This window comes from Mus caroli, chromosome 1, assembly GCF_900094665.2.
Source record: "Mus caroli chromosome 1, CAROLI_EIJ_v1.1, whole genome shotgun sequence".
In the NCBI taxonomy this organism is placed as follows: domain Eukaryota; kingdom Metazoa; phylum Chordata; class Mammalia; order Rodentia; family Muridae; genus Mus; species Mus caroli.
Window position 1 is genome coordinate 80,010,926 of NC_034570.1, and position 16,430 is coordinate 80,027,355.

The following is a 16,430-nucleotide window of genomic DNA, read 5'->3' on the forward strand; positions in this document are numbered from 1 at the left end:
CCTCTGCCTCTGCCTCTGCCTCTGCCTCTGCCTCTGCCTCTGCCTCTGCCTCTGCCTCTGCCTCTGCCTCTGCCTCCTGAGTGATGACATTAAAGGCGTGCACCACCACGTCTAGCTAACTATTCTGTTCTCTGAGCCTGCCATCTTCTTGTTGCAAAGTGTTGGATCAGTGATCAATTGCCTCGAACTTGCCTTTGACAAAGGAGTAGCATATTGAATCCTGATGGTGTTCAAATAGCTTTGATTTGAGTCTTCTGCTCCACAACTAACATGCTAAGAAATTAAAACCAGAGGAGGGTTGGCATGCAGTCTTTCCTTTAAACTGAAAGATACTTAACTGTTGCTATTGACATGAATGTCTTTATAGAAGTTTAAGATGTAGGATTGAATTCTTCATATCCCTGAAACCCACTGAGGGCAATCGGGCCAGGGCTGGAGAAAAGACTCCAGTTTTGGTTCTGCATTTGCTCCAAGGTATATGAGGTTTCCTTCATGTGTATGTGTGGTGGTTAACATTGATTGCCATCTTGACAGAACCTACAATCTCCTGGTAGACAACCCTCTGGTCATGTCCATGAGGCATTATCTAGATTTGGTTACTTGGAGTAGGAAGACCCTCCCCTGTGGGCAGAACCATTCCTTAGGCTGGGGTCTTGGACTAAACAAACAAACCAACCTAGAAAGTGAGTTGAGCTTTCTAGGTTGTGAGACACACTTGTCTACTACATGACTGCAGACACAGTATGAGCTGTCTCAAGCTCCTGCTTTTCCCATGGACCGTATCCCCTCTACTGCGGCCAAGGAAACACTTCTTTAAGCTGCTTTTGTCTGGTACTTGAACACAGCAATAGGGAAAGCCACTTTGCTCACATTGAGATCTTGTGTTTTCTATGATTATTTGGAGGCTTTGCACTTGGAGCAGGATGCCTTGTTGAGCCCAGCACCTTTCTAACTGTTTAAAGGACAGATTTGTTACTGTGACTTCTTAGCACATCTCCGGGAGCCCTTAGCTGTCCTGAATCTCAATCTGTAGATCAGGCTGGCCTCAAACTCACAGAGATCCACCTGCCTTTGCCTCCTGAATGCTGGGATTAAAGGCAAGTGACACCACTGGCCAGCTTGCTTTTGGCCTCTGAGTTGCTATGCAGTCTGGGATGACCTTGAACTCTTGCTCCCTCTCCTGCCTCTGGAGTGCTGGGGTTACAGGGTTGCTCTAGCACTCCCACTTTATGCAGTATTTACCACGGAGCTTCTGCCCAGCCTGTGTAAGTATTACTACATGGCAAAGGGGATGAGTGAGGCCATGGACTGTGCCTTCCAGGACTTTCCATTAGAGTTGTTGCAGTTCTCAGCCCCTGTCTGTTCCCCTACCACACCTGGCTGAAGGTACAGATGGCCAGAGAAACTCATTCACCTCTAGGGTCACACTTGAGAGAGGTGCGTGACCTTTTAAAGCCCACATCTCTAAGGCCTTGTGGGGAAGGGCAAGCATGTCTCTTCAACATCAGGAAGAGGGGGGGAAAAGATTAGAAATTCTGCAAAGAAGACACAGCTGTCAAAAGGATATGAAATTAGCATCTCAGGCTGTGGAATGTAAGTCACAGACTGTGTAAAAATAGACGTTCATAGGTGAAACCACCCTCCCTTCAGTCTCCACAGCTGAGGGTCTGGAATCTCCTGATGCTTTGCTGGAGGGTCACAGAAAGGGGCAGCCTGTGGGGGGAACTCAGCTGCTTCCCATGTGGACACGGAGAAGGCTGGTTTGTATGTCCCTTGCTAAACAAATGGTCACTGTCACATCAGTTGGCAGTAGAAATGTGAGCTATAAGGCATAGGCTAGCAAGTCCTCTGTGCTGGATAGTTTATGTCAACCTGATATAAGCTAAAGTCATCTAGAGGAGAGAACCTCAATTAAGAAAATGCCTCCATAAGATCTGGCTGTAGGCTAAACTGTAGGGCATTTTCTTAGTGATTTATGGGGAAGGGCCTAAGCTATTGTGGGTGGTGCCAACCCTGAACTGGTGGTTATGGGCTCCATGGGAAATCAGACATTACGGAATCCATGACCTGGGCAGCTTCTCTGAAAAAAATTGCACCATTTGTTTTTCTTTTTGAAGTTTTAAGTTTTGGTTTTTGGTTTTTGTTTTCCAAATAAGCTTTAGAATGTGGCATGTAGCTTAGTGCCCTGAGCACCCACCAGTTCTAGTCCAGAATGACTAATAAACAAATAAACAACAATTTAAAAAGCTTTCAATATGAACCTAATTAAAAAAAAAACTCAAACTTTTTACTATGGAGATTTTTCAATCACACTCAAGTAGACAGAGAACTATGAGGAACGTCTCAGACATGCAACCCAGGCCCCAACAGCCCTCCCTGATCAAGGTCTGTGTTTTATCTCTGCTCCTCCCACTGCTCCCTCAGCCTGCATTATTTTGGAGCAAATGTTGGACATCATTTTGTCCCATCTGAAATATTCCAGGGTGTCTCTCCAAAAGATGCAAAGACTTACACATGGCTGAAAAAAAATAACTGTCATACCATGAGAGAGTCCAAGGAAATAAACAACCATTTCTTAGCATCTTGAAATATTTGACCCTTGTCCAAAATTGCTTGTCTTTTAAAACTTGATACCCAGTCCCTACTCCCTACAGTCTTCCTAATCCCCCACCTCTGGTCCACTTTACTGACTGGAAAAGGAATCTTAAAAAAAAAAAAAAGTGGCCACATTGCTACAATTAGTTACTACTACTTCTTAAGTCTCTGGGCTTGCTTACACTTTTGTTGTGTTTTATTTTAAGAAACTTTGTTACTGTAAGACTCTCTTGTAGCAACAACTGGAGCAAGCACTGATGAACAAGCTGCCCCCAGAGTAACTGTTTGTGCCATTTGTGTGTTTCCATGGAAACAGTTTCCAATATGGAACCTGGTCCTTGTCCAGCTTCAGAAATTCAGACTCACAGTACCACACTGGAGTCTTTAGTGGTGCTAGAGAATTCATGGCAGTGGTTGTGTTTGAGATGGATCAGTAGATGTTAGTCACGGAACTTGACTCCACCTAGTCAAGTTACATAAGCAATAAACCATGGCTGGGAGCTGGCAGGAACGAGGAGGAGGAGGAGAGGAGAGGAGCCTTTGGTGGTGTAGCTGCCTGAATCTTGCATGGGGCACTCCGGCAATGCAGTTTTGTGAGTTGTTCGCCCATGCTGGGATAGGATTTTCTGTGCTGTCCTTGCCTGATGCTCTTGTGTTCTTGCAAGTAACTCCTGACCCATGCTCCTGTAAGTAACCCCAGGAGACCCATTGGATCACTGCACTGGACCTGGCAGAATCATTGCTTTGATCTACCTTTGCCCTCTGTTTCTACGGTTAATAGAAATACACTCCCTGGGGAAAGTCACACAACACCGATTCTAATAATGATGTGTTACAGTTAGCTCAGCAAATGAAGCACCATCCCAGTGTCTCTCTGTAAGGTGCAGTGTTCTGCCCTGACTGTGCTTCCTTCTGATCACCTCACCCAGCATCACTGTAACTCAGTACATGGAAGCGTGCTCCGTAATTGGCTGAGCTGCAGACAATTCTAGAACCTCGTGGGTAGGTACTGATCATAAAGGGATGCATGCCTCTTATCAGCAACCCTACCCCCAAGTTTTCAGAGACTAAAGGCCTGTGGTTCTTGCAGCCATTCTGAAGACCCTAGTCCTCTAACCTAGCCAACTAGTCCTCTAACCTGCAGCCAGGAGTCCCTGCTGTCCCTACCTCAATCTGTGGGTTTTTACTTTATGCGTTTAGTATTATTCATCCTTTAGTATTCTCTCGTGTGAGATCCAAACCCTAACAGATAACACTAGATATCCAAGGGTTGCCTGGTTCTCCCTGACTTTTTTTTTTCTTTCAAGATTTATTTCAATGTGTATTGGTGTGAATATATATATATGTGTGTGTAATATATATATATATATATATATATATATATATATATATATATATCATACGTGTGTGGTTACCTGATGATGCAAGAACATCTCTTAACCACCAAGCCATCTCTTTAGCCCCTATCCTTGTGTCTTGTAGACCCCTGGGGGCTTACTGATGACATGGGGATGGCCCATTAATCCTCTCTCCTGTTCCTTTACCTAATCAGCATAGAGGTAGATACCTGACCCAAAGGTGGACAACCGATTTCTCTTCCTTCAAAGGTCAGGGTGAAAGGTTAACTTGGCAAGGGCTGCCATTTACGTTATGGGCAAATGGAGAAGAATTCCCAGTTGTACAAAGAGAATGAGGAGAACAGAGCAGTTCACAAGAGAAGCAAGAGGGAAGGGCCCCAGAGAAACTGACTGGGTGTTTCTGATTCCTGATGCTGCTCCAGTTCCTATGAAAATAGGCTTCGTTTTTTAGACTTAGATTCTTTGGGATCTTTCTATAATTAATTGCTTGAGTGAGTCTGAATAGGTTTCTGATTTGTGGCAGGGAATGAGCAAAGATGTCTACCATGGCTATTATTGCTGTTGAGGATTTACTTGACTGTGCTATATGTCAGGAAAAACAAGAGCTTTAAAGAGTCCCGAAAAACAAGAGAAAGGAGACAGAGGGTAAGATTCAGAGCATAGAAAACTTGACACAAGCTAGAGTCATTAAGAGGAAGAGCCTCTGTTGAGGAAATGCTTCCATGAGATCCAGCTGTAGGGCAAATTCTCAACTAGCGATCAATTGATCAATTGATCAGTCGGTAGGGGAGGACCCAGACCACTGTGGGTGGAGCCATCCCTGGGCTGGTGGCTCTGGGTTCTATAGGAAAGCAGACTGAGCAAGCCAGGGGAAGCAAGCCAGTAAGTAGCACCACTCCATGGCCTCTGCATCAGCTCCTGTCTCCAGGTTCCTGCCCCGTCTTCCTTTGGTGATGACAGCCATGTGGAAATATAGGCTAAACAGACCCTCTCCTCTCCAACTTGCTTTTAGGTCATGGTGTTTTGTCACAGCAATAGCAACCCTAACTAAGACAGTGACATAAAAAAAATATAATAAGCAAATCTGTCACTATCATGGAACACCAGGTGAACGTGTAAGAGTTCACCACTTCTCCCCATCTGTGTAAGAGTTCACCACTTCTCTCCATCTGACAAGATGACTGTATCTTTATGCACTACCAATGTGTTTTGTTCATCAATAAACACTTTAAAAACAGACATAGAAAACACTAGTGTATAAAATAATATTTTTTAAAAAAGCAAGAAATTTAATTAAAATATGTATACATCCAGGCTGGGGAGATGGCTCCGTGGGTAAAACACCTTCCACGAAAGCTCCAGGACCTGAGTTGAGGTCCCTAGAGTCCATGTAAAGCTAGACACAGTTGTGCACATCTGTGATCCCAGTGTTTCCATGGTGAGGTGGGAGGCAGAGACAGGAGAATCCTTGCAAGCTTGCTGTAAGCCATCACTGTAAGCCAGTGAGCAGGCCAGCTAGCACAGCTTACATAGAAAGCGAGGACACCCCAGTTGATCCTCTGATCGCCACAGGAACACCGTAGTACACACACCTATAGTCACACACATGAACAACACACATAAACTCCAGAACACACATGCATATATGCATAACACATATGAGAATTAAAAATCTGTATAAAACGCATCCTAGACCTACAAATCAACACTGGCTTAGTTTTCAAAGCATCTGAACAGAGTCGGGATGCAGCCAACTAAATAAGTTGGGGTATATTCATGGACTGAAAAATTGAAGGAGCCAAGGATCCCCAGATTTCTCTGTAAGGGTAATGCAATTTCAACCGCATATTTTTGAGAGTAGCAATTGACATCCTGATTCTAAAATTTATATGGGAACACAAAACTTAAAATAGTCAGGCCTGTCTTTAAAAAGAATGATGTAGGAGGGCTCACACTACTAGATTTTAAGCACAAAGCTACAGAATTGAAGACAGTGTGGTTCTGGCACAAGGTAGTCAACAAGACCAATGAGAAGTCTAGAGATAAACCCACCCATATGCACATAGTGTGGAGCTTTTTTTTTTTAAATCAACAAATTGGCCACAGTGGCTCATGCTTGCAACCCCAGCGCTTAGGAGGCTGAAGCAGGAATGTCATGAGTTCAAGGTCAAGCTAGACTATGTAGTGAATTCAAGGCTAGCATGGTTACATAGTGAGACCAATGTCTCAAAAAAAAAAAAAAAAGTGAAAGAAAGAAAAAAAGAAAAGAAAAGAAAGGAAAAGAAAAATAAATAAATAAAAAGACAAGGCACAGATATCACTCACTGACAGGAGCTGAAGGCCGTTCATATAAATGGCGCTAAGGCAGCTGGGTGGCCATATGGACTGAGAGACAGAGAGGCAGAACTTGAGGTATGAATGTCTATGGAAGTTAGGTATTTGATGAATAGCAAACACAACAGTGAGCCTTAAGAGAACACCATTGATAAGTTAATGTCAGCAAAATTAAAAATCTATGCTCACTATAATGTAGGAAATTATGATACATGGGTAGAAATATTTGCAGTGTACATCTTGGGATAGGAACGTTCTGATTTATTTTGGATTTTTTGAGCCAGGTCTTGCTCTGTAGCCCAGACTGTCTTGGACCTCGCCATGTAGGCTTAAGTGGCCCTGAATCCACCCTGATCCTCCTGTCCTGAGTCCTGGGATTACAGACACACGAGCACCATTTTTGGTTTGGCCATGGGTTTTTGTTTTTGACATATAAAGAACTACAAATGTAAAAATAAATACACAAGCAATGGGAAAATGACCTGAATGGCCACCACCCAATAGAAAGTCAGTGGAGAACCAGGAAATGCGTGGAAATGACACTCAACCTCATAGTCAGCACGGAGATACAAATTAGGGCGGTGCCAAGAAACTGCAATGCTTTAGAGTGAGAGCCAGTGCGTAGAGGGAGAGAATCGGATTTGGCATGGAACAACTCCTTTCCCAACGGCCTTTGCAATGTGGTTTTAGCCAATGAGATGCAAGTAGTGTCAGCTGGTCAGCCTTCAAGGAATCCACTTAGACAGAGAGGCAGAGAGTTAACATCAACCACTCATCCCTCCCATTTTCCCTCCTGAACTGTAGCTGTGATGTGACGGAGCTCTGGCAGTCATTTTAAAAGATGACAGAGTGGGATGCTAGAAAGAACCTAGGTCCCTGAAGGAACTTCCGACATGATCTTCAGGCTGCTTTTACATAGGAACCACAAAGGTACCCACTGTGAAAAAGGAACTGTGACTAAGAAAACCTTCCCATGAGATCTGACTGCAGGCAAGCCTGTAGGGCATTAATTAGTGATCAATGAGGGAGGACACAGCCTGTTGTGAATGGTGCCCGTCCCTCGGCTGGTGGTCCTGAGTTCTGTAAGAAATCAGGGTGAACAAGCCGGTATGCAGCATCCCTCCATGGCCTATGATCAGCTCCTGCTTCCTGGTTCCTGCCCTGCTTGAGTTCCTGTCCTGACTTCCTTTGATGGTGAAGAGTGATCTGGAAGCATAAGCCAATAAACCCTTTCCTTCCCAACTTGCTTTTGGTCATGGTGTTTCATCACACCAATAGAAACTCTGTCTAAGACAAGTAGCAAAATTAAATTCTAACTGATAGGCGAAAATACTGAAATCCCATTACACTACAGCACACAGTATAGCTGGCTGTTCCATACATGTGTAGAAAACCATTTAGAACACAGGGGTTTGTGATAAAATGAATAGACAAGAAAAAATCAAATAGGAAGATCTGTCTTATGGAGGGAAAACAAGCATAAAGTGCACAGGAAAAAGACCCACCACATGTGCACATGTGCAATTTATTAAAACCTCTCTAAGGTAGTGGCACCATACGCTTCCTTTTCCACTCCTTGGTGAACATAACATCCCCAAATTCCTATATTGTGGGAGAATAGATAGTTTTTACAAAAGGAAATTGTGGATTGAAAAAACACAAGCCACCAAGTCACTGTTAGACAAGTAAGACAAGCAGCTGTGAGCATAGCTTGGGCCACAGTGTTCATCTAGCACCCAGGAGCCCTGGGTTTGTTCCTCAGCACCAGATGTGGTGGTGCACATCTGGAATCTCAGCACTAGAGAGATGGAGACATGAGGATCCAGAGTCCCGGTCATGGTTCAGCAGGTAAAATCTGTAAGTGTAACTTTTACTCTCCTGATGTAATTGTTGTCTCCGAGGCTTAGTCTCAGTCTGCCTCAGTCTGCTAACCTAGGCCTAGTCCTGGAAGCTGTAGCCTCCGTACCATCTAATCTAGGCCTAGAGCGTTTTCAGCCTGAGACTTGCTGCTGAATAAGATCACCCTTTCTTGTTCTTTCTGAGCTCTGGCTGGCTGGTTCTGCTCAGCTCTTCTGGCTCAAACTTTTCACCAAGCTGATTGACTTCATCTGGCTTCTCTTGGCCTATCCTGAATTGCTCTGCTTGGCCTCAAACTAACTCTAGCAATCTGTTCTAACCACCTGGCTCCTTCTCATTCTCTGGCTCGTTCTGTCTTCACCTGTGTCTAGCTTGTTGTTCTCTTTTCAACCTGTTTCTGTATAACTTTCCTGGTTATACTGCCTGCCTGCTTCTCTCTGCACTGCTCTCTTAAGTAGCTTCCCTTTCCTCTCTCTTCTCGTAAGAGTTGGGCAGATCCTATTCTGTCAAATCTCTCTCTGATTTGTCACTCTGTCATTTAATTAGATATCACTTTCAAACATGGGTGCTTCCTTCTATAAATTAGCTGTACCTTCTTTGTTTGGGATTAAAGGTGTGTTGTACTAAGGGTGAGTCAGTGTTCCAGCCAGAGGGATTAAAGGTGTGTGCTAAGGGCTGAGCCATACCACAACTAGAAATACGTTTTTCCAGTAAATAACACAATTTCAGAGTTCACAGTGTGATCAAATATCTTGCAACCAAAAGTGCTTGCTTGCCTTGTAAGTAAGACAAACTTCTGAGAATTGCTTACACCCAAGCCGATACCTGGATGGGCATGTGCGCGCACCCCCCCCCCCCGCTTCCCCCAACCTCACCTCTGGCTTATAGTGGTTTCTGAGGCCAGCCTGGAATATATGAGACCCTGCCTCAAATCAAAACAAAATGACTAAATGACAAGCGACATCCTGTAGCTCTGAGAAGATTTGGTGGTACAGATGCCTACCATGCCTTTCAGTCCCAAACGTGGCTCACCTGGCTTCCTGTGCTCCTGTGTCCCTCTGGGCTGGTGTTCTCCAGGGAGGCAATCTCCCCTGGGGCAGATTGAAGGCCAACCGTTCATTTACAGATTTCCCCATTTTTGGCAAATCTGTGGCATTAAAAAAAATGGAGCAAGTTAGAAAATATGCAACTCCCCCTTTTCAGGCAAATCTATGACTGACAGTTCTGTTATCCTGAAAAGAAGGTAGAGTGGGGGGTAACTACGCTTCTCGCTTCCCAAAGAGATATTTGCTATGCCTTGTGCTGTATTTGATGACCTGGGATGTCACTGCAATGGAGCTGATAACTATGATACCAGCAACTTCATATATATATATATATATATACACAAACACAGAAGGGGGAAGGGAGGAAAGGGGGAAGGAGGTATTGAAAATATAATAGCAAGCTCACATGCAAGCCTGGCTAAGGTTTACTGGCTCTCAAAGCTTCCAATGTGAGCTCACTTCTGGACAAACTCGTCTTTAGCTTGTCAAACTCTTCACACCTAATCTCAACCTCTGAGTCCTAATCCATGGGTAATCACACCAGAACTAGAATGTCACATCACCCCAGTGAGCAGGTGAGGCAGCTGCTGCCGTGAGATTCGCAAGGGGCACATGTTCCGCAGATGAAATGAGGGGAAAAGTCCTGTGCCTTCGAGTTCCAATTTGCATGTGGTGAACCCAGAGTGTGTGCTGTCTTTTGTCCTTAGGACACAGATCAGAGAACCCTGGTGGCCAGGGCATGTTATTTGCTCCTAGTCCCCTCCCTAACTTGTGCAGTGAAGCAGACACGTGACTCCCTATGGATCCTGGGTCAGGGAACCTCAGGTGGCTATGGATAGTTGACTCCAGAAAGGAGTGAAGAATCTGATTAACCATTACCTATATCTAATGAGACTGATTCATTTATGGACTGAGCACCAGTGGCAGTGTTGGTGACAGGGAAGGAGGTGACCCTGCTCTCATTCTCCATTTTGTACCCTCAGATTTGCTTCAGGGAAGCTACAAACGCTCTTCTGATTCACTTGTTTCCCTCTCCACCCTCATCTCGAACACAGCCCCGTGCCACACTCAGGATTTGGATGGGATGTTCCAGGAGTCTCATATGTTAAAACCTTTATCTCCAGCTGGTGGCGCTATTGGGAGCTGGTGCAAGCAGATGGAGGTGGGGCCTGGGGAAGAAGCCAGTCATTGGGCAATCTCCTCAGGATATAGCTTACCTTTTCTTAGACCCTCCCTCTCTCCCTCTCCCTCAGACACCCTCTTCTTTACTCTCCTTCACTGGACTTTTTCACCACCATCTAAATACCCAGCCTCATCTCTGACCAAAACAGTGGATCCCGATGATCCTGGACTGAACCTTCTTGCAGCTATGAGCCCAAACACACTTTTCTTCCTTCCAGTTGATCAATCTTGAGTGTTTTATCACAATGGAGAGCAGATGAGTATACCTACCTTTTCTCCCACCACAGAAAGACCCCTGTGGCCCCAGATCTGGCAGCTACGTGTATTTTTCTGTGTCCCGCACCCCTGCTCTGTCCAATAGGGCAGCCACTTTCCACATGAAGCCCTCGCATACTTAAGATATGGACGGTGTGGTGGTAGAAATGCATTTTCCATTTCATTCAGCTTAATTTAAACCCAAACGTGCAAACCGAGCCGCGGTTCGATGATTGGGAAACTTCTAAGAATATTTGGAACAATTTGGGTATGTAAATTTACTTTTTTGACTGTACATTTTATGAGATCTAAATCCAGATCGAGTATTTATTTCCAGTGATGATTTGGCAAGTTAACACAAAGGGCTGCGCTATAAAACACTCGACAAGTTTCAAAGACAGTGTACGCAAAGGACCTAAAGCAGCTCACTGCTTAAGTTACTTTTTAAAGACAGGTTTCACTGCGTAGTCAGGCTTGTCTCGAACCCTCAGTCCTCCTGCCTAGTCTAGGATTACAGACGTGTGAATGAATACACTCATTCTGTAGTCCATATGCATATATATTATATGTGTGTGAATATATATATATATACATGTTTGTATATATATATGTATATATATATATATATATACTTTATCATTGATGAATGTTATACTAATTAACTGTAGGTATATGTAGGTATAGGTATAATATTATATTTTAGAAGTGTTATTATTTTAATAAGACACAATAAACTATTCATTTCTTTGCCATTAAAAGTCTTTTAGGTTTATTTTTTAACTTTTGAGATCTTTTTCATTTGAAGGTAATCTTAATGCTATTAAATTCACAAATATGCTATTTTTATTTCCCAATTCTAATTATCTAAAACACACGTTGCAAACATACAAATATCTATTCTCTCCACATGTCAGCGCCCATTCAGCATCGTTTTGGAAATGGGGAGAATAGATTCCCCTTAAACTGCAAGACAGTAGGTGTTTCTTTACAGTTAACTTTAGCAAAATCCATACAAAATAGTAATTAACAACGATCTTCTTCATGTGTTAACTCACAAGGAAACACCTTCAAAGCTGCATTTTGTTAAAGTTTCTGTATTAAAATGTAGAAAAACTGAACTACACAAATATTGAAAAGTTAAAAATTCCTTAATTTTTTATTCCTGGTACCACTACCACAATTTACAGGGCAATATACCTGATGTAATGAAAAGAAAAAGAAAAAGAAAAAGAAAAAGCTATAACAGATAAAAGACCTCAGGAATGTACATCTAATTGACACTACATTGCATTAATCAATAGCTGCACTTTTTGCAAACTGTGGCTATGACAGNCCTGAACAAGAAGGGTTTCCTGTTTAAGCTGCAGTAACTTTTCTGACTATGGATCATCCTATGGATCATCGTTCCTTCTGTGGCAGATTTTTACAGTTCCTCTAATGCATTTGGGACGACTGTGTCAAAATAACCTGCAGCTTTCCTGACAACTCCTCGCTCTCTCTCCTGCTAAGAACTGTAGCCGTTTCTGTTTTATTTTAAAACCTTCTGCTACCATACCCACCACTTCCACCTCCAGATCCATAGCCACCACCATAGGGACTGCCTGAGCTTTTTCCACCAAAACTGCCTCCCTTCATGGGTCCATAATTTGATTGTTGCTGTCCACTATAATTTCCAAAGTCATTATAGTTTCCACCACCAAAATTTCCTCCTTCATTGTAACCATCATAGCCTCCTCCTCCACCACCACATCCACCACCCTGATTTCCATAGCCTGGTCCACCACCTCCATAACCTCCTCCACTGCTGTAACCAGGACCACCACCATAGTTTCCACCATCACCTCCAAATCCATTATATCTACCATCACCACCTCCATAACTACCTCTGCTGCCACCACCTCCACCACCATAGCCACCTCTTCCACCAAAGTTTCCTCCACGACCAAAGTTTCCTCCACGACCCATAAAGTTGCCAGATCCACCTCCATGACCTCTCTGTGATCCAGCAGACTGCATCTCTTGTTTAGAAAGGGCCCTTTTCACTTCACAATTATGCCCATGAATAGTGTGGTATTTCTGAACAACAATTTTATCAACTGTGTCATGATCATCAAAGGTTACAAAATCAAATCCTCTCTTTTTCCCACTCTGCCTGTCTTCCATAACCTCTATGGCTTCAATCTTGCCATACTTTTCAAAGTAGTCTCTCAGGTTATATTCTTCCGTATCCTCTTTAATACCACCAACAAAAGTTTTCTTCACCGTTAAATGGGCACCAGGCTTTACAGAATCCTCTCTAGAAACAGCTCTCTTTGGTTCCACCACACGCCCATCAACCTTGTGTGGCCGAGCACACATTGCAGCATCCACCTCTTCATCACAAGAGTAGGTCACAAAACCAAAGCCTCTGGAACGTTTTGTTTGGGGATCTCTCATTACCACACAGTCTGTAAGTGCGCCCCATTTCTCAAAATGTTCTCTTAAGCTCTCATCTGTGGTTTCAAAGCTCAGACCACCAATAAACAGCTTCCTCAGCTGCTCTGGTTCCTTTGGATCATGGCCCTCCATTTTGAGGCCGGACTCGCCTCTTCCAACTCGAGTTCAATATGGGACCGAGAGGAAGAGCGTTTTATTTTATCACTGATAAATCTTATACTGATTATTAACTGTAAGTATAGGAATAGTATTTTGGAAGTGTTATTATATTTAGTAAGATACACTACTACAATAAACTATTTACTTCTTTGCCATTAAAAGTCTTTTGGATTTATTTATTTCATTTTATGTGTATGGGTATTTGGCTTGCATCTATGCATGCACACCGCACGGGTGCCTGGTGCCCACAAGGGTCAGAAAAGGGTGCCATGTTTCATGGATCTGGAGTTATGGATGGTTGTAACCTACCATGTAGATGCAGGGAACTGAACCCTGGTCGTCTGTAAGAGCAGCAAGTGCTCTTAATCACTGAGCATCTCTCTAGTCCCTCCCTCTTTGTACTTTTAAAAATATGACCACTGGAAGATATAACATGACATATTGATAGATATATATTATATTTACTTTGGGCTGCTCAGTTCTCATGTGTGTGTATGTGCTTGTGTGTGTGCACATCTGTATACTTTAATGTTATGTGTATTGGGAGTAGTATGGCTTCAGGCTGCAAAGTACCCAATACAGAGTTTAATGAATATTTTTGAATAATCACCAAAGCCTCTGGTCCTGAAGCTGAGTTGTATCTCTAACACACTAGGGATAGCACACTTTCTGAGGATAGTTGTCATGCTTAGGCTTTGGGAAGCCATCCCACATTCACAGGAACAGAATAGAAAATATTTGTGTGCCCAAATGACCCAGGATGTGGACAATGCCAACTTCTTACTAGAATATATATACATATATACATATATATGTATATGTGTGTATATATAGATGTATATATATTTTATATACACACACATATATATATGTATATATGTATATATTCTATATATATAGAAGAGGACATGTTGTCAGACTTTGGGAAGGTGAATACTTTAGATAATGACTGCAAGTGCTCCTCCTTGCTGGATCCATCCCTGACCATTTCCAATGAGACTCTAAGCATCAAGAACTCAGGTGATGGGTGTCCCTGCTACTGACCTGCTTGGTCACTGGCTTTCCGCTCAGACATGCTCCTGGCCTTGTGCCTGTGTCTCACAGCACGATTGAAGAGGGAATGCCTCTGGATTGGGAAGAGGCGGCGGGGTTCTTCGTTTTGAGTCTCCTCGCCAGTCTCGGGTGCCTTCCTGTTCTCCGGAGGTAACGCAGGCCTCATCTCAGCTGGGCCAGGATTGCTTTTCCGTGAGCTGCTCTCTGATTTCCTCTGAGGTTTCCCCCAGTTTTTGGTCTCCATGGCAATGGACTTAATGGTTTCTCAGCAGGACTGCTGGGGTCAGCAACCTCTCTGACTTCATCAGTTTTCAGTGCTTTAGAATAGACAGAGAACAGTTATCAGTTAGAGTCATTGGGCTAAGCGGTCCATTCAGAGCATAGAATCCTTTTCCACTCCGGTTTGATGAGATTTGGGATAATCTGCACACCCCGGCAATTGCATCCTCACCAATAAGAATCATGGCGCAAACCGCTCATTTGGAAGCAGTCATGTATCATTGTGTAATTGATGCTTGCTTGTCCCAATCATAGGCAGAGCTCTAAGGAGAACGCTTAAAGTGGTTTGTGTAACTAACTTGCAAGTAAATATTTCCTGAATAACTCTAGACACCACAGAGAGCACCAGAAAGCAAGAGAACTGTGGGAGAGCAGATGGAGGGGACAGTTGGGCAGATGCAGGAAGGCAGGCGTAGGGCCAGGGGAAGTGCTGGCATTGCGATGTCTCCCAAGAGTCCCTTTATGTCTGAGCAAAGTTGAACTCCTCAAGGACAGAGCCCTTCCATCATGTGGTGGCCAGGTCCAGCTGGCCTAGTGGCCTCTCTATAAGAAGCTTCATCCCATGGGCTGGAGTCAAACAGGGCAACTGTCTAACATATTCAAACTAAGACACTTGTAACAGGAAAAGGGAGATTCAGTAGAGTGACTCAGGACTATACAGTTAAAGCCAGCTCCCTCTGGACGTGGACCTCCTTCCAGGATGGGGATCTGAGGTAGTGAGGGACCTGAGGGCATCTTTTGAGAATGGGTACCACACTGGTGGGGCAATGTCCTGGGTGGTGAAGCCATGGAGACTTTATGGGTACCAAAGTCATGCACAGAAGCTGTGTATGCAGGAGCTGTTTGCTGGGTCATGGGTCAGAGCTGCCATTGCATTCTGTGTGAGTCAGAGACTCAGGAACACTTAAGCAGTCTCACACCTTGTTCTATAAAACAGGGACAGTAGGAACAGTACACAGGACCCGCCCACACACTCTTTCTTACCCAGTCGCTCTCTCTAGCCCAACTGCACACCTTATGCTTGAGACAGCAGCTGAGCCAGGGGTTCCCTGGAGATAGAGAATGGGTTTGTCCAAGGCAAGGTTTGAAGCCTGGAACCCACATACTGGAGTCACATGCAGAGGGACAGCACATTCTCCCCTACCTGCCTGCAGGTCTGCTTGCATTCCGTGAACAGTCATGTCTACACATAGCCAAGCAGATGCAAGCTGCATGGGGGCTTAAGAGGCAGGGACTCGCTGAAGAAGGACCTACTTCAGAGCAACACAGCCAGGCATTGGCATGCCACCTGCGGGTAGCCAGGAGGCTGGGGGCTGCCCCTTCCACTGTGGTTGCCATTTCATTTTTGCTTGTTTTGTTTTGTTTGTTTTGTTTTCAATATAGGGTCTCACTCTGTATGTGGCTGGCCTGGAACTTGTAATGTAAATCAGGCTGTCCTTGAACTCACAGACATCTGCCTTCCTCTACCTCCCAAGTGCTGGGGTTAAAGATGGACACCACTATGCTTGGCTTGGATTATTTTAAAATTTATTTATTATTTATCTATTTTTGAGATAGGTCTCTCTCTACATAGCCCTGACTACCCTAGAACCCATCATTTCTTGACCCAGGAAAATACTGTGAGGTCCCCATCTAGCAAAGTGTAATGCGGCTACCTCAGGTGTCCAGAGAAGGTTGTTGCAGTGGCTAAAAGACCACACTAAGGTCAGACCATTCATGTTCCATCACTTAGAGGAGTTCCCAGAAGGGATGACACTTATCAACGTGTTGAGGAACCCCAATCCTCCCACCCCAACTCCTCCGCTGAGGCTCTGTGCTCCATGCAAAGCTGGATCTGAGCCAAGCAGAAGGGGACCCCCGGGGACAGAGGAGGTGT

At 44.1% G+C, this 16,430-nt stretch overlaps 1 protein-coding gene and 1 pseudogene across 1 annotated transcript in view; both read right to left on the reverse strand.

Moving 5' to 3' along the window:
• Nucleotides 1-16,430, reverse strand: part of Ngef (neuronal guanine nucleotide exchange factor) — a 96,237-nt gene that overhangs the window by 51,630 nt on the left and 28,177 nt on the right. Inside the window, exons 2-3 of the mRNA XM_021174300.2 lie at nt 14,267-14,592; nt 9,177-9,291 (exon numbers count right to left, since the gene is read on the reverse strand). Coding sequence (XP_021029959.1) covers nt 9,177-9,291; nt 14,267-14,519 — 368 coding nt within the window. The 5' untranslated portion in view covers nt 14,520-14,592. The remainder of the gene's footprint in view (nt 1-9,176; nt 9,292-14,266; nt 14,593-16,430) is intronic.
• On the reverse strand, nt 12,097-13,195 carry LOC110303273 (annotated as a pseudogene).